The 26792-nt window shown below is 37.1% G+C and overlaps 1 protein-coding gene and 1 long non-coding RNA gene across 9 annotated transcripts in view; one reads left to right on the top strand and one right to left on the bottom strand.

Moving 5' to 3' along the window:
• Positions 1 to 26792, bottom strand: part of SYT16 (synaptotagmin 16) — a 328233-nt gene that overhangs the window by 162155 nt on the left and 139286 nt on the right. For 4 of the 7 annotated variants that reach the window (XM_063715588.1, XM_063715589.1, XM_063715590.1 and 1 more), the window contains exon 1: positions 317 to 446. Coding sequence is in view for 2 of the 7 variants with exons in the window: in XM_054530720.2 (XP_054386695.2) it covers positions 317 to 496 (180 nt within the window). In the remaining 5 variants the exon portion in view is untranslated. Of the gene's footprint in view, positions 1 to 316; positions 497 to 26792 lie in introns of those variants that run through there. The other 3 variants (XR_008513308.2, XM_054530720.2, XM_054530721.2) reach the window with 1 other exon arrangement.
• LOC129049919 (uncharacterized) overlaps positions 1 to 26792 on the top strand; it is a 47685-nt gene that overhangs the window by 2292 nt on the left and 18601 nt on the right. For both annotated transcript variants that reach the window (XR_008513318.1, XR_008513317.1), the window contains exon 2: positions 3562 to 3706. This is a non-coding gene — a long non-coding RNA (uncharacterized LOC129049919). The remainder of the gene's footprint in view (positions 1 to 3561; positions 3707 to 26792) is intronic.

Raw genomic sequence — 26792 nt, 5'->3', positions numbered from 1 at the left:
TCAAAAACAGCTAACAAATGAAATGTCAACATCGTTCTAACATCATGAGACTAAAACGCATCAAGGCTCTTGTCAAACAGTACACATATTTTTTCTCCAAGCATTCATCAGAGGAAAACTCAACAGAGACTTCTAAAGAGCTAAGAAGATGGGAAGTGGTGGTCAGAGCCTCTTCCCATCTGCTCCTTGAACTCTAGGGAGAACATTACTTTCCTAAAGATAATGGATTCTTTAGTAAAGTCGATTCATCATGTCCACCCTGACCCAGACCACAGCAAGTTGCCAAGCCCAGGAGAATCTGAAGCGTAATGCTTACCCAGCCCCTTGTGAATCCCAGTCTTGTCTTTAGAGTGCTTTCTTTTCCCTCGATGCTCCAGGAAAGGAAGGCCTCCTATTGTTTCAAAACACAGCTTCTTGTTGATGAAGAGGAAGAGGACAGCCAGAAGAACAATAAAGACCCCAACAGCAGACAAGAAGCCAATGGCTTCAGGAGTGACTGGCGAGAGAACACAAAGAAAAAAACATAATCACAATGAGAGTGACCTAAGTTTTAGTTCTAACAAATTGTGATCAATGCTATTCAGAATTTTTACTTTTATTAATGAGAAATGACAAACACTCTACAAGTCCTGACTCTGGCTGACATCCCCCAAGACTGTGCACCGGGGAAAGGAAAAGGACTGTTGGCCAGTACATCCTGTGATGCTGGCTCCTCAGATGAGAGACCTCTATACCTTTGAATGTGTAGTTTCTTCTACCTGGAGTACAACTCTTCTTGCTCCTGTCCTCAGCCCAGTATTCAACTTCAAACACACAATTAAGAGAGAGTTCAATCAAATGGGTTTAGCTGGACATGGTTGACCAGTGTTATAAAAGCAAGTCTCCAAAAATGCAGCCGCCTAAAGCTTACACAGTCATCACTTGAGACAAATTTTCAGATAAATACTTCCATCAATATTAGCGATTGGAGGGAAAGTCATTTCCTGGACACATTTTTGCAAATCCAACTGTGTGATTTGATCATGGTTATCAACAGCAATAAGAAAATTAATACTTCATGCCATCCATATAAGAAATTCAAATTGTAGTTTTGACTACTAATATTTTAGAATTTTGGCAGATAAAATTCCATTTCTTCCTTCCCCTCCTCCTCCTCCTCATCAGTATCAAAAAACTCGGCCCTCTAACTGACCTGCCTAAGTACTACCCAGTATGCCTCAAAGAGTCCCAGCCATTGTATTCAGCTATGAGCATATATAACAGGGAGACCAGAGGAGCTAGTTCAGAGTTTAGGGAAGAATCCTCTAAGGAAGTGACATTTGAGCCAAAGTAACATTCAGTAAAGACATCCAGAAATTAACTTGTATAAAGGGTTAGATTACAGAACAAATGTCATTAAGAATGATTCAAGGGAATTGGGTATATGTGAACGCTTATGAAAATGAATCTCCTAAGAGCAACTTTAATCAGTGGGCAGGTTTAATATATGATTTAATAATACAAATAATACAAAGCCTTAATAATATGAAGGGATAATACTCACCTAACCTTACTATCCAGATAAATAGAGAAAAGATTAATCAAACCAATCTCAACACCTTGAAAAGATAAAGAAATAAATGATACTGCCTTACTGAATCAACCTAGTAGCAAGCCAATATTAAGAACAAAACAAAACAAAACAAAAATAGCAGGCAAGATAATAGCTTTATAGTCTGCAAAATAATAACAGTGCCTGCTATCAAAACCAACACATACCATGAAAAATAAAGTACATGCATATTGATTATGCCCTCTCCCTTCAGAAGCAGTACCCGGTAGCAGTAGTTATAGGCAAGGGATCAGCAGTCACAGTGCTTGGTTGAAATGACACTACCACTTACTATCTGTGTGGCCTTCGGCAAATTATTTAACCTCTTTGTGCTTCAGTGTGCTAAACTATAAAAGGAGAAAATAAACACAGCTACATCAAAGATTAACAGAGGTAACACATGGAAAGTAATTGATGTGGCACTTGACAAACAGAGTCCTTAAATAGGAGTAAACCATCTTTCACATCACCAACTTTCCAGAGCTACTAAAATATCTAGGGGCGGTCAAATATGGGATGGACCAGCTGCTTTGTACTCAGTCTGAGCTCTGGATCCCATCCTCCTCTCCTCTCTAGCTTTTTGCCCTTCACTCCTATACTGTCAGCCACTCTCGCTTGTGGATGCAGTGTCTTTCTCATTTGCATGAGAAATGCACCAGGTGTCTCCCATCATTTAAAATTGCCTCCTCACCACCACATGCTTCTCAACCACACCCCTTTATCTTCTTTCCACAATCAACCATCTTCAAAGTATTTTCTACACTCATCACCATTTTTTTTTTTCTGAGACAGAGTCTTACTCCATCACACAGGCTAGAATGCAGTGGCGCGATCCTGGCTCACTGCAACCTCCGCCTCCCAAGTTTAAGCGATTCTCATGCCTCAGCCTCTTGAGTAGCTGGGATTTCAGGCATGCGCCACCATGCCCAGCTAATTTTGGTATTTTTAGTAGAGACAGGGTTTTGGTATATTGCCCAGGCTGGTCTTGAACTCCTGACCTCAAGTGATCTGCCCACCTCGGCCTCCCAAAGTGCTGGGATTACAGGTATGAGCCACCGCACCCAGCCTCATCTCCACTTTCTTACCTCTAAAGTTGCTGATACTCTATACCTAGATTCCCACTGACCTCCCTGTTTCTAGCCTTGCCCCCTCAAGTCCATTCTCCACACAATAGCCAGAACAATCATTCTGAAATGTATAAGTCATTTCATTTGTAAGTTTGTTCAATTGCCCTTCTAAAGCCTCCTGTAGCAGGTTGAGTTGTGGCCTCAAGTATACATATGTTCACCATGAGTCTCAGAAGGTGACCCTATTTGGAATAAAGGTCTTTGAAGATGTAATTAGGGTAAGGATTTTGAAATGAGTTCATCCCAGATTAGGGTAGCACCTAAATTCAATGATGAGTGTCCTTTTGAGACAGCAAAAAAAGAAGACACAGAGAGATGAAAGCCACATGAAGCCAAGGGCAGAGATTCGAGTTACAAAACCTCGTGTTAAGGAGTGTAAAGGGTGGCCAGCAGTCACCAGAAGCTAGGAGACAGGCACGAAACAGATTCTCCCTCAGAGCCTCCAGAGAACCAACCTGCCAACACCTTGATTTTGAACTGCTGGCCTCCAAAACTGTGAGAGTAGATTTCTGTTGTCTTAAGTCACCAAGTTTGTGGTAATTTGTTGCAATAACAACCCTAGGAAACTAGTGCACCACCCAATGGCATCCCATTACCCAGAGGACAAAATCTGAATTCCCTAACTCAGTTTACAAGGCCCTTCATGACCTGGATACTGATTCCAGTCTTTATCGCTCATCACTCTCCAACATCAAACTCTTTCTTGTTGCTGTGTTCACCTATTTCTGGTTCCCCAAACGTAGGTCACACCTCCAGATCTTTGCATATTTCAACTCCGTGGGACAACTGCTCCTCTGGCTAAGCTGATACCATGCTTCTTTGAAACCTTTCTTGTTCTTCTAGACAAAGCTGGATGCTTCTACAGTGTGTTGCCACCTACGAAGCCCTTGACAGCTTCTTCAACCAATTTCAAATGTTAAATTTTAAACTTCATAAGAACAGGGACTATGTCTGAGTTACTCATTGTACTCTCAGCAGCTAGCATAAGGTAAGCATTCAATAGATAATTTGTTGCCTGAATAAATGTTGGAACTCTTCTATGTTACAACACATTGGCCAATGTACCTGTCAGTGAAAACTCTTGGAAAGACATACCTCAAGGGTGTCAGCAAAACTACCAACATAGGATATGATTTACATTAAGATAGGTCTTAGGAAAAAGAGGATTCATGTAGAAGCAGAAACATCTGCATCTTATAATGTCATTAATTAATGAAACTAAATTTTTATTTTTGAATAAAGGATCTTTTTCTATCATAAAAGCAGCATGAAACTCACTACAAGAAATCTGCAAAATATGGAAAAAGATAAAACAACTCACTAAGATTTTGTGTGCTTCCTTTCAGTCACTTTATCTACTTGGCAAATATAAAATTGTAAAGACCTCACTGTTTTGGCTTATAAATATTTGTATTTATTAAAAAGTTTTAATTATTTTTAAATAAGTTAAAGAAAAAATAAGTAATTCATGCAAAGAGTAGAATGTTTGGAAAATATTAGAAAATATAAAAATGATGATAATGTTCAATCTTATCACCTGTCATGGTTAATATTTTAGCTTGGTAAATAATTTTTTCTTAACTTTTTTTAATCATAATTGAGATACTATTTCATATGCTTATATTAATGAATTTAATGTAAAAACATTCACAGATTGAAGGTAATATGAAGAGATTATTCAATATAATCTCCAAAGACACAAGAAAAAGTGTAGAAAATGGCCCTTATGTTACTCAAAATAACTCTGCTTTTTTGGAGAAGAAACATTTTTGTTAATAACAATTCTTGTAGTAATGGCTTAACTATGGATGGGTATAAAATTTTTAAGCAAGTCCCAATATTTTTTTCTTCCCAAAATTATACAGACATTGCTCTATTACCTTTCAGCCTTAATGCTCCATAAATAAGTGTGATGATGCAGCTTACTTTTCATTACTCTATGGGCAACATAATTTCTCAGTCTGTATGCTACTAGAACCTTTTCCTTTATAACACAAAAATTTTACCAGAATGTATCTTTCTGTGAGTCTCTTTTGTTCATTTTTCCTGGAAGCCAGATTTCATCAGATATCCACAATTTTTTTTTCAATCTTAGGAGAGTTTTCTCAATTGCGTCTTTGATAATTTCTTCTATTTCAACTGCTCTTGTTCCATCTTAAACTACATTACTATTTCTTCAGCTACAAACTTTCATTTTTCTCTATTTGTTTTTTCCTCTACAATCTGACAGATCTTAAACATTCCCTACACATTTTCACTAAATTAAAGAAGTTAAAACATGCTTATAACCACTCTGGCATATGCACTATTATGACCTTTGAATATCTGAGTCAGAGACAAACAGTGACGATATGGTCTTTCTCCATGCTTTCAGGTTGGGGCAGCGGTGAGGGATGGAGAACATTAGAAATAAGTTCAAGTCTAGCTAAGGAAAGAGAAAGCTTAGTTCAGTTAGAGAAAGGTTAGAGAAAGGCAAGTTTGGTTATTTCAAAAGAGTTCATGTTTCTTCCAGAATCTATTAATTTCAATTTCATCTTTTTCTGTGCTTATGAGTACTTAGTGAGAAGCCTAAAGAAGTGCACGAAGGACTCTTAGCCATAGCTATGTTAAACTGTAGATTCGATTATGTGCTTTCTAAATAAGTAGAGTGCCATAGAAATGACTCAGAAGGCAGCAACACAAGACTTATAGGATTGCCTAATCAGGGTTGCACAAAAAGGGCCCTGTTTAGACATGTTTAACATTCCAAATATAACTCAGCAATTCCACTCCTAGGTATGCACCCAAGAGAATTGAAAATGCAGTCATACCTTGGATATAGTGCAGGTTTAGCTCCAGACCATCACAATAAAGCAAATATCACAATAAAGCAAGTCACACAATTTTTTTATTTCCCAGTGCACATAAAAGTTATGTTTACACTATACTGTAGTTTCTTAAATGTGCAATAGCAGGATATCTTTTAAAAACCATGTACATACCTTAATTTAAAATACTTTATTGCTAAAAAAAATGCTAAAAATCACTGATCCCTCAGTGAAACATAATCTTTTTATTTATGGAGGATGTCTCAATGTTATGGCTGTTGAATGATCAGGGCAGGTAGTTGCTGAAGGTTGGGGTGTCTGTTACCTTAAAATAAGACAACAATGAAGTTTGCCTCATCGATTGACTCTTCCTTTCATGAAAGGTTTCTCTGTAGCATATGATGCTGTTTGAGAGCATTTTACCCACAGCAGAATGTCTTTCAAAATCCTCTCAAACTCTTCCACTGCTATATCAACTAAGTTTATGCAGCATCCTAAATCCTTTGTTGTCATTTCAGCAACGTTCATAGCATCTTCACTAGGAGTAGATTCTATCTCAAGAAACCACTTTCTTTGTTTATCTATAGGAAGGCCACTTTTCATCTGTTCAAGTTTGAGCATGAGATTGCAACAATTCAGTCACATCATTAGGCTCCATTTCTAATTCTAGTTCACTGGCTATTTCCATCACATTTGCAGTTACCTCTTCCACTGAAATCTTGAGCCCCACAAAGTCATCCAAGAAGGTTAGAATCAACTTCTTCCAAACTCCTGTTAATATTGATATTTTGACCTCCCATGAATCACAAATGTCCTTAATAGCGTCTAGAATGGTGAAGCTTTCCAAATGTTTTCAATGTACTTTGCCCATATGAGTCAGAGGAATCACTATCTATGGAAGCTATAGCCTTGCAAAACATATTTCTTAAATAATGAGCTTGAAAGTTGAACTTACTCCTTGAACAATGATTGGCTGCAGAGTGGATGTTGTGTTAGCAGGCATGTAAACAACATTTTTCTCCTTATACATCTCCATCAGAGCTCTTGCATGACCAGGTGCATTGTCAGTGAGCAGTAATATTTTGAAAGGAGTCTCCTTTTTCTGAGCAGTAAGTCTCAACAGCGGGTTTACAATATTCAGTAAACCATTCTATAAATAGATGTGCTGTCATCCAGGCTTTGTTGTTCCATTTCTAAAGCACAGGCAGACAAGACTGAGCATAATTCTTAAGGGTCCTGGAATTTTTTGAATGGTCAATGACCATTGGCTTCAATTTAAAGTCACCAGCTACATTAGCCCTTACCAACAGGGCCAGCTTGTCCTTTGAAGCTTTGAAGCCAGGCATTGACGTCTCCTCCCTAGCCATGAAAATCCTAGGTGGCCTCTTCTTCCAATAGAAGACTGTTTGGTCTACATTGAAGATCTGATCTTGGTTAGACCATCTGTATAACTTGCTGCTGCTACATCAGCACTTGCTGCTTCACCTTGCTCTTTCATGTAATGGGGATGGCTTTTTTCCTTGAACCTCAGGAACCAACCTCTTCCAGCCTCAAGCTTTTCTTCTGCAGCTTCCTGACCTCTCTCAGCCTTCATAGAATTAAAGAGACTTAGGGTTTTACTCTGGATTAAGCATTGCCTTAAGGGAATGCTATAGTTGGTTTGATTTTTTATCTAGACCACTAAAACCTTCTCCATATCAGCAATAAGGCTGTTTTGCTTCCTTATCATTTGTGTGTTCACTGGAGTAGCACTTTTAATTCTCTTCAAGACTTTTCCTTTGCATTCACAACTTGGCTAGCTGTTTGGTACAAGAGATCTAGCTTTTGGCTTATCTCAGCTTTGGGCATGTCTTGCTCATGAATTATAATAATTTTTAGCTTTTGATTTAAAGTGAGAGACTCTTGCTTTCACTTAAGTACTTAGAGGCCATTGGACGGTTGTTAATTGGCCTAATTTTAATATTGTTGTGTCTCAAGGAATAGGAAGGCCTGAGGGAAGAGAGAGAGATGGAGGAACAACTGGTCAGTGGGGCAGTCAGAACTTACACAATATTTATCGATTAAGTTATTCCGTGGATACTATTGCAGTTCTAGAAATTGACCCTAAGGAAATGGAGATACATAAACTGCTTGACAAATACATCAAAATAACCATCTTTAAAAAGCTCAGTGAGCTACAAGAAAACACAAATAGACTAATTAAATCAGGAAAACAATATGTGAGCAAAATGAGAAGAACAACTAAGAAATAGAAGCCACAAGAAATAAAGAACCAAACACAAATACTAGAATTGAAGATACAATGTCTGAACTGAAGAGAGAGCTTCAACTTACTCAAGCAGAATAAAGAATGAGTGAACTCAAAGACAAGTCATTTGACATCATCCAGTCAAAGGAACAGAAAGAAAAGAATCAAAAGAGTAAAGAAAGTTTACAAGACTCATGAGACACTCTCAGGTGAACAAATATATGCATTATGGAAGTCCAAAACGGAGAATATAGAAAGGGGCAAAGAGTATATTTAAGGAAATAATCACCAAAACTTCCTAAATACTGGGAGGAACATAGACATCCAGATTTATGAATCTCAAAACTCTCTAGATTGAACACAAAAAGATCTATACCGAGACACATTAGAATTAAACTGTCAAAAGTCAAAGAGAAAGAATTTTAAAAGAATCAAGAGAAAAGCCACATGTCACATTCAAGAGACCCCCAAACAGACTATCAGTTAATTTCCCAGCAGAAACCTTGCAGGACAGAAGACAATGGGATGATATAAGTACTGGGAGAAGAACTACAAAACAAAAATATTTACCTGGCAAAACTTTTTTTTTTTTTTAACTTTTAAGTTCAGGGATATATGTGCACGTTTTTTATATAGCTAAATTGGCGTGTCACAGGGGTTGGTGTATAGATTACTTCGTCACTCAGGTAATAGGCATAGTATCCAATAAGTAGTTTTTCAAATCTCACCCTCCTCCCATTCTCCATCCTCAAGTAGGCCCTGGTGTCTGCTGTTCCCTTCTTTGTGTCCCTATGCTCTCAATGTTTAGCTCTCACTTATAAGTAAGAACATGTGTTATTTGATTTTCTGTCCCTGTATTAGTTTACTTAGGATAATGGCCTCCAGCTCCATCCACGTTGCTGCAAAGGACATAATCTCATTCTTTTTTATGGCTATGTAGTATTCCACAGCATATATGTACCACATTTTCTTTATCAAGTCTACCATTGATGGGCATTTAGGTTGATTCCATGACTTTGCTATTGTGAATGGTGCTGCAATGAACATACGTATGCACGTATCTTTATGGTAGAATAATTTATATCCCTTTAGCTATATACTCACTAATGGGATTGGTGGGTTGAATGGTAATTCTGTTTTAAGTTCTTTCAGAAATCACTAACCTGCTTTCCACAATAGCTAAACTAATTTACATTCCCACCAGCAGTGTATAAGGGTTCACTTTTCTCCACAACCTTGCCATCATCTGTTATTTTTTGACTTTTTAATCATATTCATTGTGACTGGTATACGATGATGTCACTTTCTGGTTTTGATTTGCATTTATATAATGATTAGTGACATTGAGCATTTTTTCACTTACTTGTTGGCCACGTGTATGTCTTTTGAAAAGTGTCTGTCCATGTACTTTGCCCACTCTTTAACAGGGTTGCTCATTTTTGCTTGTAAGTTTTTTTAAGTTTCTTATAGATTCTGAATATTAGACCTTTGTTGGATGGATAGTTTGCAAATAGTTTCTCCTATTCTGTAGGTTGTTAGTTTACTCTGTTGATAGTTTCCTTTGCTGTGCAGAAGCTCTTTCGTTTAATTAGGTCCCGGGTGTCAATTTTTGTCATTGTTGCAATTGCTTTTGGCATCTTTGTCATAAAATCTTTACCAGGATTGATGCCCAGAATGGTATTTCCTAGGTTACCTTCCAGGGTTTTTGTAGTTTTAGGTTTTACATTTAAGTATTTAATCCATCTTGAGTTAATTTTTTGTATATGGTGTAAAGAAGGTGTCCAGTTTTAATTTTCTGCACGTGGCTAGCCAGTTATCCCAGCACCATTTATTGAATAGGCAGTCTTTTCCTCACTGCTTATTTTTGTTGACTTTGTCAAAGATCAGATGATTGTAGGTGTATGGCATTACTTCTAGGCTCTCTATTCTGTTCCATTGATCCAAGTGTCTGTTTCTGTGCCAATACCATGCTGTTTTGGTTACTGTAGCCTTGTAGGATATTTTGAAATCAAGTAATGTGATGCCTCCCAGTTCTGTCCCAACATCATACTGAATGGGCAAAACCTGGAAGCGTTCCCCTTGAAAACCAGCACAAGACAAGGATGGCCTCTCTCATCACTCCTACTCAACATAGTATGGAAGTCATGACCAGAGCAATCAGGCAAGAGAAAGAAAAAAAGAGCATTCAAATAGGAAGAGAGGAAGTCAAACTATCCATGTTTGCAAATGATATTATTCTATACCTAGAAAACCCCATAGTCTCTGCCCAAAAGCTCCTTGATCTGATAAACAACTTCAGCAAAGTTTCAGGATACAAAATAAATGTATGAAAATCACTGGCATCCCTATACACAAGTAACATCCAAGCTGAGAGCTAATCAAGAACAAAATCCCATTCACAATAGACACAAAAAGAATAAAATACCTCAGAATACAACTAACCAGGAAAGTGAAGGATTTCTACTATGAGAACTACAAAACACTGCTCAAAGAAATTAGAGATGACACAAACAAACAGGAAAACATTCCACGCTCATGGGTAGGAAGAATCAATATTTTTTAAATGGCCATACTGCCCAAAGCAATTTATAGATTCAATGTTATTTCTATCAAACTACCAGTGACATTCTTCATAGAATTAGAAAAAACTACTTTAAAATTCATATGCAAACAAAAAAGAGCCTGAATGAAGAAGGCAATCCTTAGCAAAAAACCAAAACTATTCTTTAAGAACGAAAAAGATATAAAGACTTTCCCAAATAAAAACTGAGTTAAGGAGGCTGAAGTGGGCAGATCACTTGAGTACAGGAGTTCGAGACCAGCCTGAGCAACATGGAGAGACCACCATCTCTACAAAAAATTTAAAAGTTAGTCAGGCATGGTGGCGTACACATGTAGTCTCAGTTATTATACTTGGGAGGCTAAGGTGAGAGGATCACTTGAGCCTGGGAGGTCAAGGCTGCAGTGAACCCATGACTGCACCACTGCACTCCAGCCTGGGTGACAGAGTGAAACTCTGTCCCCTGAGCCCCCCAAAAAAACTAAGGTAGTGCATCACCATTAGACCTGCCTTACAAGAAGTACTCAAGGGAATTCTTCAAGTGGAAATGAAAAGACGCTAAAGAACACAAAAGCATATGAAAATATAAAACTCACTACTAAAGGTAAATATAAACACAGAATATTGTGCTACTGTAGTGGCAGTGTGTAAATCTCATTTAACACCAGAATGTAAATTAAAAGAAAAGATAGTAAGAATAACTATAACCACAGAAATTTGTTCATAAAAACATAAATAGCAAGAAACAAAATATGGCATCAGTTGCACAAAGAATTGGGGGAAGACATAAAGTGCAGAACTTGTGTATGTGATTGAAGTTATCAGCTTAAAATACACTGCTATAACTACAAACTGTTCAATGTAAACTCCATAACAAAAAAGTACAGTAGATGCACACAAGATAAAAAAATTAAAGCATACCACTATAAAAAAATCAAAACACAAAGAAGGACACTAAGAGAAAAAGAGAGGAAGAAGAGAACTACAAAAGAGACAGAAAACAATTAACAACATGGCAATAGTAAGCCCTTATCTATCAATAATTCCATTAAACATAAGTGAATTAAATGTTCAAATTAAAAGACATATAATGGCTGAATAGATTAAAACAAAAAACAAGACCTAACTATAAGCCACATATAAAAGAGTCATACTAGATTTAAGGACACACATAGGCTTAAAATGAAAACGGTGGATAAAGATATTCCATGCAAATGGTAACCAAAAGACAGCAAAGTGGCTATACTCATATTAGACAAAATGGATGCTAAGACAAAAACTGTCACAAGAGACAAACAAGGGCATTTCATAATGACAAAAGGGTCAATTCTACAGGGATCTATTATAACAACTAAAAATATATATGCTCCAAACATGAAAACACCTGAAATATAAAGCAAACATTGACAAATCTGAAGTGAAAAATAGGTAGCAATGCAATATAATAGAAGACGTCAATATCCTACTCTCTATAATATATAGACCATCTAGTCAAAAAAAATCAATAAAGAGCAGAACTAAATAACACTACAGGCCAAATGGACCTAACAGATACACACAGAACATTCCACCCAATAGCAGCAGAGTAATCATTCTTCTCAATTACACACAGAACATTCTCCAGCATGGATAACATGCTAGGTCACAAAACAATTCTTAACAAACTTAAGAAGACTGAAATCATTACAAATATATTTTTCAGTCATAATGAAATAAAACTGAAATAACAGAAAAAATGGGAAATTCACAAATACATGGAAATTAAATAACACGCAAATAATTATGAGGTCAAAGAATGAATCAAAAAGGAAATTAATATTTATCAAGACACAAAAAATACAACATACCAAATCATATGTGACTCAGGAAAGCAGTACTAGAAGAGAAGTTTAAAGCAATAAATACGTACATTAAAGAAGAAAGATCTCAGATAAAAAACCTAACTATATACCTCAAGAAACAGAAAAATAAAAATATACTAAACAAAAAATTAGCAGAAGGAAGAAAATAGTAAAGGTAAGATCAGGAAAAAAATGGACTAGAGAATAGAAGAACAATTTTAAAAATTGAAAAAACTGAGTTGTTTTTCTGAAAAGATAAACAAAATCAACAAACCCTTAGCTGAACTAAGAAAAAAAAGAGAACTCAAAATCAGAAATGAAAGGGAAGATATTACAACTGAACCTACAATTAAAAAGAATCATAAATGAATATTATGAATAATTATTCATAAATGAATTAGGCAACTTAGAAGAAATGGAGAAATTCCTAACAATATACGACCTACCTAAAACAAGAAGTAACAGAAAGCCTGAACAAACCAATGACAAATTAGGATATTGAAGGAATAATCAAAAAACTCCCAACAAAATCAAGCCCAGGACAAGATGGCTTCATAAGTTTATTCTAACAAACATTCAAAGAATTAATAACAATCCTTAAACTCTTAAAAAGAGAAGAAGAGGGAACACTTCCAAACTCATTTTATGAGGCCATTATCACCAAATACCAACACCAGACAAAACCCAAGAAAATAAAACTAGAGGCCAATTTCCCTGATAAACGAATATACAAAAATCTTCAACAAAAACACTAGCAAACTGAATTCTACAGCACATTAAAGGATCATACATCAGATCAACTGAGATTTATCCCTGTGATGCAAGGATGGTTCCACATACACAAATCAATCCATGAAATATGCCTCATTAACATAATGAAAGATAAAAATCACATAATCATCTCAATAGATGCAGAAAAAGCATCTGACAAAATTCAACATTGTCTCATAATTGAAAAACTGTCAATAAGTATAGAAGGAACTTAGTTCAACAAAATCACAGCCACTTATTCAAAGCCCACAGGTAACATCATTTCAACAATGAAAAGTGGAAAGCTTCCATCTAAGATCCAAAATAAGACAAGGATGACCATACTCCCATCTCCAAAAGTGCTCTCCCATATAGTCCTGAAAGTCCTAACCAGAAAAATTAGGCAAGAAAAAGAAATAAAAGGCATCCAAATCAGAATGGAAGCAGTTAAAACTTTCTCTGTCTGCAGATGCCATAAGCTTCTATGTAGAAAACCCTAAAGACTCTTAAAAAAAAAATAAAAAACTGTTAGAACTTATCAGTGAATTCAGTAATGCTGCAGGATTTAAAAATTAACATATAAAAATCAGTTGTGTTTCTATACACTAACAATGACCTATTTGAATGAGTAATTAGAAAACAATTGCACTTACAATATCAAAAAGAATAAAATACTTAAGAATAAACTTAAGGAGGTGAAAGACCTATACATGGAAAACTACAAAACACTGATGAAAGAAATTTTAAAAGATACAAATAAATGTAAACACATCCCATGATCATGAATTGGAATAATAAATATTGTCTATTTTAGCAATGTATAGATTTAAAAAAAATCTACAGATTTAATGCAATCCCTGTCAAAATCACAATAGTATGTTTTAAAGTAATAGAAAAAAAAATCCTAAAGCTTATTTGAAATCATTAAAGACTCTTAATAGCCAAAGCAATACTGAGTAAGAACAACCAAAGGTAGCGGCAGCACACGCCCTGATGTCAAAACATATTGCAAAGCTATAGTAATCAAAACAGTATGGCACTTACATAAAAACAGAGAGATAACTCAATGGAACAGAATAAAGAGCCCAGTGATAAACAGACATGAATGTGGTCAACTGATCTTTGACTAGGGTGTCAAGAGTACACAATTGGGAAAGAACCGTCTCTTCCACAAATGATTCAGTAAAATTGGATATCCACATGCAAAACAATGAAATTGGACCCTTATCTCATACCATACACAAAAATCAACTCGAAATGGATTAAAGACTTAAACATAAGACCTGAAACAATAACACTTTTAGAAGAAAACTTAGTTTTAAAAGCTTCTAAACACTGAACTGGGCAAATCAATTCTTAGATAGGACACCAAAAGCACAGACAACAAAAGCAAAAATAAACAAACAGGATTACATCAATCTAAAAAGTTTCTGCACAGCAAAGGAAACAATTAACCAAATGAAAAGGTAACCTATGGAATCAGAGAAAATATTTTCAGACCATATATCTGATAAAGGATTAATATTAAAAATATATAAGGACCTCCTAAAACTAAACAGCAAACATACCAAATAACCCAATTAATAAATGGGCAAAGACCTAAATAGTCATTTCTCCAAAGATGGCATGTAAATGACCAACAGGTACTCAAAATCACTAGTCATCAGGGAAATGCAAATCAAAACCACAATGAGATATCACCTCAGATCTGTTAGAATGACCATTATGAAAGAAAGAGAAAGAGAAAAATAAAAGAAAAAAGGAGCAAGTGTTGGGGAGGATATGAAGAAAAGGGAACCCTTTTACACCATTGATGGGAATGTAAATTGGTACAGACACTATGAAAACCAAGATGGATATTCCTCAAAAAATTAACCATAGAATTACCACTTGATCCAGCAGTCTAGCTTGTACATACATTCAAAAAGGAATTAAAATCTGAATCTCAAAAAGATATCTGCACTCCCATGTTCATTGAAGTATTATTCACAATAGCCAAGATACGGAATCAACCTAAGTATCCATCAATGGATGAATGGACAAAGAAAATGTGGTATATACATAAGATAAAATATTATTCAGCCTTATAAAAAAGAAATCCTGCCATTTGTGACAACATGGATGAACCTAAAGAACATTATGCTAAGTAAAATAAGACACACAGAGAAAGATAAATACAGTACCACATAATCTCATATATGCAATAGATTTATAATAGTCACACATAGAAGCAGAGAGAATGTTAGTTGCCAGTGGCTGGAGCAGAAAATGGGGAGCTGTAGTTCAACAAATATCAAGTTTCAGTTATACAAACTAAATAAGATCTGGAGATCTACTGTACAATACAGGGCCTATGATCGACAATACTGTATTGTATATGTAAAAAAAATTGCTAAGAGGGTAGATTTTATGTTAAGTACTCTTGACTTCACCCCCAAAATAGTGGGGAGAGACAGATGAAACTTTTAGAGGCAATGAACAAGTTTATACCATTGATAGTGATGATGGCTTGATCATTTCACAGGTATATACTTATCTGCAAACACATCAAGCTGTCTACACTAAACACCCACAGCTTTTGTATGTTAATCACACCTTAATAAATCAGTTAAGTACTATATACCATCCTGCTATGGTAAAGACTGAAAAACTGAAGTATTAATACGTGCTACATCATGGGTGAACCTTGAAAACATTATTAAAAGGGTCTGAATTTTATGATATATGAATTTTATCTCAAAAAAAGTTTTAAATTCAAAATATATATATTTTTTAAAATAATAATTTCCTTAGATTTTGAGAGTTATTTCCTTCATATTTAAACATTCTGTAATTTTATTATTCAACATTTAGAATTAAAAATAAAGTTTAAATATTATAGGTCATGAGAATTGTAGTCAGCACAGTGCTACAATTAATGTGTAACACTGAACAGAGCAAGCCAACAGCTCTATCAGTATAAGCCAAGGTGGCATCTGAGTCTAAACAAAATTAGAGACTTGACAGGGAAGCTTTAAAGGCATGTTGCATCCCTATATACAAATGCTATAGTGAAGAAAAGTAGTATATATATCATCTGCTATAGATGACAAGGGCACATATGTCAAGAAATTTAAGTGCCATCTGCAGAGTAACTCGTCTAATTATTCCAGTAATTACTAAATTGGAAATCAGATGGCTGTAAAGTTTGGTCACATAGTTCATGCTAAAAACTTCCTCAAAGTTAACTGCATGTCTGGCGTGCCACTGGATAGCCCCATCTGTTGATTTTCAAGCAATGGCTCAAGGAGGAGGCAGAACATATAACGACATAAATAGAGATGCTTCAGCATGTCACACAGTCACTAGATGTTTGTAAATTTCATTCCATGGTTGGTGAAGGGGTTAAAAAAAAAAAAAGGCTAACCAATTGCAGCCATCTGACTCACAACAAGAACTAGAAATAAGATTAAAGGAAGCTGAAAATTTATTTAACAAAATAGTAAGGAGAGAACCAGATAACTGAGCAAAAACAATACAAACAATTAGAAAGTAAAGGTATAATTTCACAGGTATTATAAACTTTCTGCCATCACTGTGGGAAGTGTGAGGAATCTCATTAAAAACATGAGGAAAGCCTGAGATAAATCTAAAATGCCACTTATAGATCCCTCCCATCTTTGAGTATCCATTAACCTGAAAGTTCTCCTTCCAATGAAATAACCTCAATTTCACTCATCCATTTAGAAAGCAGCAGAAGTCTGAAACATTCTATGATGTTTTCAAACAGTCATGCAGCAGAAGTCCCTGACTTAAACCTAAGCTTTGTTTGGATTCTGGTCTTGCTTGAGCACGACTGCATTCTCCTCCGGACCACAGCGCCTCCCAGGAAAGGCAGTGAACAAGGTCAGAGTAGAGGTGACCTGGGTACAGCACAGGTGTCTACCACTCAGGTTGACCCAAGCCCAGACTCCTTCAGTCCCAGGATAAGGAAGTGACAATCAAAGGTATAGCATTAGGTATCAGCAGCTTTTGCAAAACAAGGAGATGTTTTCAAAGGCAATTTCAGCAGCAGTAAGAGGTGAGGCCGAGACCTCAGAATTCAACAGGACGGTGGACACAGCAGTTGGCTCCAGCATCAGTGCTGGTGACTTTCAGTGTCATCAACAATTTAGGAGGTCACCATGGGGGAACTAGAGAGAGCAAGAGAGCAAATGTTGTGAACAAAAGGCTTGGTCTACAGGGTACAAGAGAGAGGTCTCCTGGAGACCTCTAGAACTACTTGGCAGGCATTATATGGAGGTTGAAGTTTTCAAAGAGGAGATTTAAAAAAAATTTTTGGACCATTTCTCTTGCTTTGACCAGCATAATCACAGATACTACAGTTTATGTTCAGATTTTCTTTGCAATCAACAAAAAGGAGGTAAGAAATTGGAAACCTTTAAGCACCGACAACCAATGTGTCTGTTCTCTATAAAAAGCAACTTAAGGACACAAATTCAAAATATCTGTACAATTAGACTCATTTCTATATTAGTTGTTTATACAACCAACTACAAAATTAAATAAGCCACTTAAAAATTAATACAGAACAAGTTACACTGAGAGCTTTAATTTTCCTTTTTTGCTATGTGATGCTTCTAGAACTAAAAGAAGAGAAGAACAAAGTCTGTGATACTTCGCAGCATATTATTTTGCCAGTGTCCTACATCCAGAGCTAGTTAGGCATTATAAGCGTAATAATATTCATAGATAGTCATTTTTCTAAAAATTTCTGAAACTGTGAAATATAAAAAATATATATTTAAAGTTAGGAAAATGGGTGATTCCACTTAAATGTTCTTCCTAGTTAATAACTAACAAAGATATGTTAACTACATGTTAAAACAAATTCTTTGGAAGGAAAAAATAGACCTTTCAGAAAATAGGAAAAAAAGTGGCTTAATGAAACCTAAGTGAGATTTTAACATGTTCCAAAATAAAACATAGCAACATATGGAGTCACTAGCAACCAATCATTTTTCAAAACACTTGAGAACACAACATTTGGGGGTATACATGGGGTGCTATCTTTAATATAATAAAATATGTGTGTTGAAGTAAGTCCATCATCTTCTGAGAATTAAGTAACCTATCTGCTTTACATGTTTAAAATGTACATTCTCTCTTAGCATTAACACACACAGACACATAGACTTCTAGAAGCTGAAAATTATCAGCAAACTTGCTCTCCTTTCCTTTAATACTCAGATGTAGGCTCAGAAGCACCATTTAATGATGAAAATGGTTGAGATGCACCAATAGTCCATGGAGTGAATCTCTGAGACTTTCCTCGCTTGTCTGAGTTTCCCTGCACACTTCAGCTATTCTCCACTCTCTGCAGACCTCTCCATTTTCCTGTATCTTCCCAGATGGGGAAGAGAATAGAAAACCAGCAAAAGGTGATTTGTCAGTTCTTAAGGCCACAGTCAACATTTCTGGATGGCTGGGTTTTCAATGGCACGCTTATGTTGCTGAATTTAATTAAGCAATACATGAGCCTTGTACAATTTATGTCATTTGCCAAAAAAAAAAACAATCAGCATGAATATCACCATATCAGTTCAACATTGTTGAACTTAATGGCCAGGCACAGTGGCTCATGCCTATAATCCCAACACTTTGTGAGGCTGAGGCAGAAGGACGCTTGAGCCCAGGAGTTCGAAACCAGCCTGGGCAACACTGCAAAACCTGTCTCTACTGAAAATACAAAAATTAGCTGGGCATGGTGGTACCTACCTGTAGTACCAGCTATTTGGGAGGCAGAGGTGGGAGGATCACTTGAGCCTAGGAGGTTGAGGCTGCAGTGAGCAGCGATCATACCACTGCCCTCCATCCTGGCCAACAGAGTGAGACCCTATCTTAAAATATATATATACTGAATATAATATAATTATAGAAATAATTAGGAACATATGTCCAATAAAAGTATGTCATTGAAATGTCAGAGAACATTCAATCACATTATTTTGGGGGATTGGTTGTTGAGTCAATGGGGCAATTTAACTTTCACATAAAAAGAGAATATTTTTACAAATGAGAGAGATTGAGAGGTAAGTCTACTTCAGACAGATTAAAAAAATCTTGGAAGAAAGACATCCGACTTTCTTCAACTCTCCAAAACAAATGCATTTGGAAAACATTTGGAGTGAAATATAATTTTGATTTGTTTGTAACTTTATTTTTCAACTCACAGAAGACTGCCCACACAGTGAGACTAAAACTTTAACAGAATTGTTTGTCACTAATCCAATACCCTTAAAAAGACAAACCATTTTCTTGCAGCCTAAAACAAATATTTTTGAAAAGATGATTATAAAACTCTCCCAATTTTAACTCTTGATCCCCAAAGTAAGGTGTAGAACTGGGTGCTTAAGGACTTGCCTAAGTAGTACACGGGACATCTAGAAATAAGAATACTCAAAGACCCATTCAATCCCAAACTTCTCAGACAACACATTTTCTTGTGTTCAAAAGGTTACCTGTCCACAGATATAAGTTCACCCTGTTACTAAGAATTTGTTTGTTGGGAGCATTCAAAATCTGCAGATATTTCAGATGAGAGCAAAAATGCATAGCCCTAACCAATAAAACCAATTATCTAGCGTTAGTGTCCCTTTTTAAAGCTCAGACCACAAACAACCATTTAGGTAACAACCATTGAACAAAACTACCATATATTCAAATAAAATCCGCATCCTTTATCTATTCAAGTTCCTTAGTAGGAACCTCTTCCTAAGAGGAAGTTTCTCTAGAGTTAATTTCTGGGAGAAAAGAAAACAAAAACCCTCTTCCAAAACAGATGGGATTCTAATCGATTCTCAGATTTCTCTACTAGAAGTATTTACTGGTTCTTTTTAATTACAAAAAAAGACACCATAAATTGTCTGTTTTACTGTCTGTGCTAATTTCATTTCATTATATCCTTGGAGTAAGCTATTATTTTCTCACTGGTTCCCATGGCATTTTTCATTATCAGCTGCTAATTGTCTAGCATTCACATAGGACTGTGAACCAAGTAGGCTGCCGTGTGGGCCGAAGTTCTAGAGGAAGCTGAACAGCAATAGGATTCAGCATTGTTATTATTGTGACACATTAGAAAATTTCCACCCACTTGCGTGCCCACATCACTCTGCTGCACATCATCTGTACCCAGAGGGCTGTGCACTGAAGCATGGGAGGCCATCTGTACCAGGCATTCCACTTGGTGATTATCACTACACATCAAGGGAAGATTACACAGGGCCAAAGGGTTGCAGCTGTGAAAGCCATAGGTCTGGCTCCATATGGCAAGCATGAATGTTGATCTTAAAACAGAACTACCACAGGCCCATCTAAAAGAGTCCTTTATTTCCAACCTTGAGCACAAGTACCTGACTCAGCCCAATTACTCCCCCAAACTTCCCCCATTTACCTTTCCAGAATCAAGGCCAATTTAGAGATGTAAACAATTTTTGAAAGATACCAAGAGGTTGGAGGCTTTTAAATAGATTTTAACATGTATTGCTCCTTGAAATCATTCCCAGTAGGGATGTGGATATCTGGGGCTAATTACATTTGACCTTATAAATTCAGAAAGGGCCAAACAAAAGCTATTAGAACAGCCCAAACAACATGCAACATTTTACACATTTAGGTCAAGAGGGAGTTGTCAAAGCCTCTTAATTCGCAAAGCAGACAAGGACTATAAAACTGGGACTTTGAGGCACAGAAGGTGATGCTTTTATTCTTGTGCTTTACAGGCACCGTGTTACAAAGTCTTGTGAAACAAAGCCCTGATTTCCTAGCAAACCATGTGCTGAACTTTCACCAGAAAAGTGTGCCTCCTTAGGGAACATCCTCTAAGGGTATGGAGCTACCCTCACCAGATCAGAATCACAGGGGGCTAAAGTACTTACATGGGTTAACAGAGATCATTCGAATGCTGTAAAATGTGAATGATACTGGATGACTTTAAGCTGAGCCGCACTTATTGCCGCATCCAATAAAACCATCACAGTCCAAATTCTATTCTAGGACTTTGTTGGTTAAGAATACAAGAATCAGCCCAGTGCGGTGTGGTGAGTATCTATAGTCTCAGCTACTCAGGAAGCTGAGGTGGAAGAATCGCTTTGAGCCCAGGAGTTGAAGGCTTTAGTGCACTATGATTATACCTGCGAACAGCCACTGCACTCCAGCCTGAGCAACATAGCAAAGTCTATCTCTTTTTAAAAAAGGAAAAGAAAAGAAAAAATATATGAGATTTAAAGTTCACACAGAGATACTCAGTCTCTGTGGACTGGTTCATTCTAATTAAAACAGCCACAGGCTGAAAGGCAGAGAAACATAGTGGATATAAACAGAGTACTTGGCCGTGAGTTAGGAGATTCTGGTCTAGTGTACTAACTCTATAACCAGGGTGATATGAGGTGCTGAGGACAGGGTTGTGTCTTGCCTTGGAGATGTCAATGTGCTTTCACATAGATGTGTGACAAATCAGAACACCAGCTTTTATACTATAATGATTATTCCTGGTCAGGAAACTAGAACCAATCTTGTATCTGGGGGTGGATTCACTTAAGATGAAATTACAGATCAAAAGGTTGCTTGGTGAGCAATGAGTAACAGCAGAAAAGCTGGATCTTCTCAAGGTCTATTTCCATCCATCTACTAGGTAGATGACTCAGCTGTCTCCTCCTAAGGACTCTCTCACTCAGATTCCAGAATGGCCTTTTAAAATCAGAAGACCCAAAACTCTGGGCAGAGCTAGAACCCACATCACACATCCTTATTCTTCAACTTTACTTTCTGTATGCCTAAGTCATCACCAGAATCTCCTGGTTCAGGGTTCTCTTCCTATCACTTCAACTGCTTTCTTAAAGTTCCACCTCTCTCCTCACCTCACAAAGTTTTTATGATCTTCAAGATTCTGAGCTTGGTACTGTTCCCACTTTAACAAGGATTCCTTCACATATTTTCTGCATTTTTCTCGTGGCTTTAGCTGTCATTGAGGGCTACCAAATATGTCAAATCTCTAATCTGGCACGTATATCTCTACCAGGATGTCCTGCAGGATTCCTAACATCATCAAGCCTGGGACTTCACTCACTCTCCTCTTCAAAAGTCCTCTGAAACTTCCCAAATATGCACCACTTCATTCTTAGCGCAGTGCTTCAATCAGACCCTTGCCATTCTGAGGCTGGACTGCCGCGAAAGCCTCCAGTTTCAGGTTGTCCTCCATCTCCTTTCCCTTAGAATTTTTTTTTTTTTTTTTTAGTTTTTTAAAAGCCTACTCCAAGTTTTCAGCTCCTTAATTTCTCAAAAATATAAGTTGGGTCTCTGATGGAGAGGACTTAGCTAGACTAACCTACTTTGATAACCTTACAGGACAGTGAGGTTCAGATAGAGATGATTTCACGAACATGGCTGAACAATGATTATTTTACACACATACACTTACGCAGGATACTGCCAGATCCCTCACAACTCCAATCCATTCTACTAACCCCTAATAGAATTAGGTACATGAGCCACAGATATGGTTACACTTAAAAGCTTCTAGGGCTCTCCTCTAAAATTTAAAGCTCAAAATATTATAACATTCAAGACTTTCTAAACCAGCCCCAGACCACCTTTCCAGTTTGGTTACCAAGCAGACCTTCCAGATACTTTATGCTTAGCCTCACCAGATTACTCATTTTTCTAAACACACCAAGTACTTCCAAACTTTTGTGCATTGCCTCATAATAATCCCTGTCCCTGGAATAAACTTTATCCACAGGTAAAGTCCTACTCATGTTGTTAGGACCCTCTGGAAAGTCAACCCCTCTACAAAGCCTATCCAAGTCCCACCTGACAGAAGGGATGAATGCACCCTTTGCACAATGCTTGTGCCTTTACACTAAGCTCATTTCGGTGCATCATTGTTAGTTTAATCCAGCTGTTATCCCCACTAGGCTGCAGTATATTGAAGCCAGAGATGGTATCTTATTATTCATCATCATATTCCTGATGCCTTATTCATAACAGATCCATGTTACTTTAATTGAATAAAAAAGTATAACCTCCAGGATTACATTTTGCTTTAAGTCATTTTATGCACAATAACCCTATAGTAAACTGTCACTGAATAAGAGTATGGAATGAGATCTATCTCTGGAAGATTCCTCAAAATTAATCCTATAAGTAGTGTGTCCTTGTTGGCTCTAACAAACACGTGGCTCTACTGCTCTTGCCCTATGGTTTAGGTGCCTCAGTGGTTCTGGGGCTGTGTCAACTATCAAATGTGCAAGCTAAGAAAACTATTATCTTAAAACTGTTAATTTAGAAGGAACCGTAGAGGACTTTGACTCAACCCTTCACTTTACACACACACACACACACACACACACACACACACACACGAAGGACTAAAGTCAGAGGCCAAAATATCCACCCAAAATACCCAGCAATATTGTAGCAGAGCTGAGACCAGAGCCCAGGATTCCCCGTGCATTCTGACAGTACCGGCTTTACCATTCTCTGCTGCTTTTCCCTGAGACCGTCTTACATAGGATCACAGCATCCACTCTTTGCAGCAGTAGTGCTGTCCTCCCAACCAAGAACCTCCAACAACTCACCAAATGAAGGAGGACCTCACTGTATACCACCCTGTCTGACAACCATCGGCATCTGCTTGAATACTTCTGATGGCTGGGAAGCTCATGGCTCTGCCAAGCAGTCCAGCTGTTCTTTGTCCACATCTTCTGCTTAGACATTCTTCCTCACAAAGAAAGCCAGCACCAATCCTGCAAATAGCTAAAGACAGCTCTATGCCTCCCCAATTTTTTCTGTAATCTAAACAATTGTAGTTTCTTCAACCATTTCTCAAAACATATGGTTGTGACTCCCAATTTTACTAGTTGCCCTCCTCTGCCCCACAGAATGGGACCTAGTCCTAAACAGTTTTGGGATTTGAAAAAGAGAACAGAAAGCCTCTGAAAGAGTGTTATTCAGTGCCCATTTCTCTAACTTTCCAATGCAAAATTGCCATTTCCATCAGCTCTGTAGGATGTCTGAGGAGTAATATGTGGGACCCATTAACAGAAAACAGTATCTGAGAATGTTTTCTTTTTTAAAATATGTTTTAGGGGGACAAGTGCAGGTTTCTTAGATGCATATATTGTATCATGAAGTCTGGCCTTTTAGATATCACCTGAATAGTGAAAATTGTATCCAATAGGTCATTATTCAGCCCTCACCCCCCTCCTATCGTCCCACCTTTTAGAGTCTCCAACATCTACTATTCCACTCTGCATATCCATGTGTACTTATTGTTTAGCTCCCACTTATAAGTGAGAACATGCAGTATTTGACTTCCTGTGTTATTTCCTTGAAGATAATGGTTTCAGTTCCATCCATGTTGCTGCAAAATACATCATTTCATCCTTTTTTTATTATACTTTAAGTTCCGGGATACATGTGCAGAACGTGTAGGTTTGTTACACAGGTATACACGTGCCATGGTGGTTTGCTGCACCCAGCAACCTGTCATCTACATTAGGTATTTCACCTAATGCTATCTCTCCTCTAGCTCCTCACCCCCTGACAGGCCCTGGTGTGTGATGTTCCCCTCCCTGTGTCCATGTGTTCTCACTGATCAGCTCCCACTTATGAGTGAGAACATGTGGTGTTTGATTTTCTCTTCATGTGCTAGTTTGCTGAGAATGATGGTTTCCAGCTTCATCCATGTCCCTGCAAAGGACATGAACTTATCCTTTTTTATGACTGCATAGTATTCCATGGTGTACATATGCCACATTTTCTTTATCCAGTCTATCATTGATGGACATATGGGTTAGTTCCAAGTCTTTGCTATTGTGAACAGTGCTGCAATAAACATACGTATGCATGTGTCTTTATGGTACAATGATTTATAATCCTTTGGGTATATATCCAGTAATGGGATTGCTGGGTCAAATGGTATTTCTGGTTCTAGATCCTTGAGGAATCACCACACTGTCTTCTACAATGGTTAAACTAATTTACACTTGCACCAACAGTGTAAAAACGTTTCTATTTCTCCACATCCTTTCCAGCATCTGTTGTTTCCTGTTTAATAAACACCATTCTAACTGGCATGAGATGGTATCTCACTGTGGTTTTGATTTGCATTTCTCTAATGACCAGTGATGATGAGCTTTCTTTCTTATGTTTGTTGACCACATAAATGTCTTCTTTTGAGAAGTGTCTGTTCATATCCTTTGCTTACTTTTTGATGGGGTTGTTTTTTTTCTTGTAAACTTGTTTAAGTTCCTTGTACATTCTGGATATTAGCCCTTTGTCAGATGGATAGATTGCAAAAATTTTCTCCCGTTCTGTAGGTTGCCTGTTCACTCTGATGGTAGTTTCTTTTGCTGTGCAGAAGCTCTTTAGTTTAATTAGATCCCATTTGACAATTTTGGCTTTTGTTGCCATTGCTTTTGGTGTTTTAGTCTTGAAGTCTTTGGCCATGCCTATGTCCTGAATAGTATTGCCTAGGTTTTCTTCTAGGGTTTGTATGGTTTTAGGTCTTACATTTAAGTCTTTAATCCATCTTGAGTTAATTTTTGTATAAGGTGTAAGGAAGGGATCCAGTTTCAGCTTTCTACATATGGCTACCCAGTTTTCCCAACACCGTTTTTTAAATAGGGAATCCTTTCCCCATTGCTTGTTTTTGTCAGGTTTGTCAAAGATCAGATGGTTGTAGATGTATGTGTGGTATTATTTCTGAGGGCTCCATTCTGTTCCATTGGTCTATATCTCTGTTTTGGTACCAGAACCATGCTGTTTTGGTTACTGTAGCCTTGTAGTATAGTTTGAAGTCAGGTAGCGTGATGCCTCCAGCTTTGTTCTTTCTGCTCAGGATTGTCTTGGCTATATGGGCTCTTTTTTGGTTCCATATGAAGTTTAAAGTAGTTTTTTCTAATTCTGTGAAGGAAGTCAATGGTAGCTTGATGAATCTATAAATTACTTTGGGCAGTATGGCCATTTTCACAATATTGATTCTTCCTATCCATTAGCATGGAATGTTTTTCCATTTGTTTGTGTCCTCTCTTATCTCCTTGAGCAGTGGTTTGTAGTGCTCCTTGAAGAGGTCTTTCACACCCCATGTAAGTTGGATTCCTAGGTATTTTATTCTCTTTGTAGCAATTGAATGGGAATTCACTCATGATTTGGCTCTCTGTTTGTCTATTATTGGTATAAAGGAATGCTTGTGATTTTTGCACACTGATTTTGTATCCTGAGACTTTGCTGAAGTTGCTTATCAGCTTAAGGAGATTTTGAGCTGAGATGATGGAGTTTTCTAAATGTACAATCATGTCATCTGCAAACAGAGATAATTTGACTTCCTCTCTTCCTATTTGAATACCCTTTATTTCTTTCTCTTGCCTGATTGCCCTGGCCAGAACTTTCAATATTATCTTGAAAAGGAGTGGTGAGAGAGGGCATTCTTGTCTTGGGCCGGTTTTCAAAGGGAATGCTTCCACCTTTTACCCATTCAGTATGACACTGGCTGTGGGCTTGTCATAAATAGCTCTTATTATTTTGAGATTAATTCCATCAATGCCTAATTTATCAAGAGTTTTTAGCATGAAGGGGTATTGAATTTTATTGAAGGCCTTTTCTGCATCTATTGAGATAATCATGTGGTTTTTGTCATTAGTTCTGTTTATGTGATGGATTACGTTTATTGGTTTGCATATGTTGAACCAGCCTTGCATCACAGGGATGAAGGCGACTTGATCGTGGTGGATAAGCTTTTTGATGTGCTGCTCGATTCGATTTGCCAATATTTTATTGAGGATTTTCACATCAATGTTCATGAGGGATATTGCCCTGAAATTTTCTTT

This window comes from Pongo abelii, chromosome 15 (assembly GCF_028885655.2).
Source record: "Pongo abelii isolate AG06213 chromosome 15, NHGRI_mPonAbe1-v2.0_pri, whole genome shotgun sequence".
In the NCBI taxonomy this organism is placed as follows: Eukaryota; Metazoa; Chordata; class Mammalia; order Primates; family Hominidae; genus Pongo; species Pongo abelii.
Note: the sequence above shows the minus strand (reverse complement) of the source record. Positions and strands in the feature narration are given on the sequence as shown.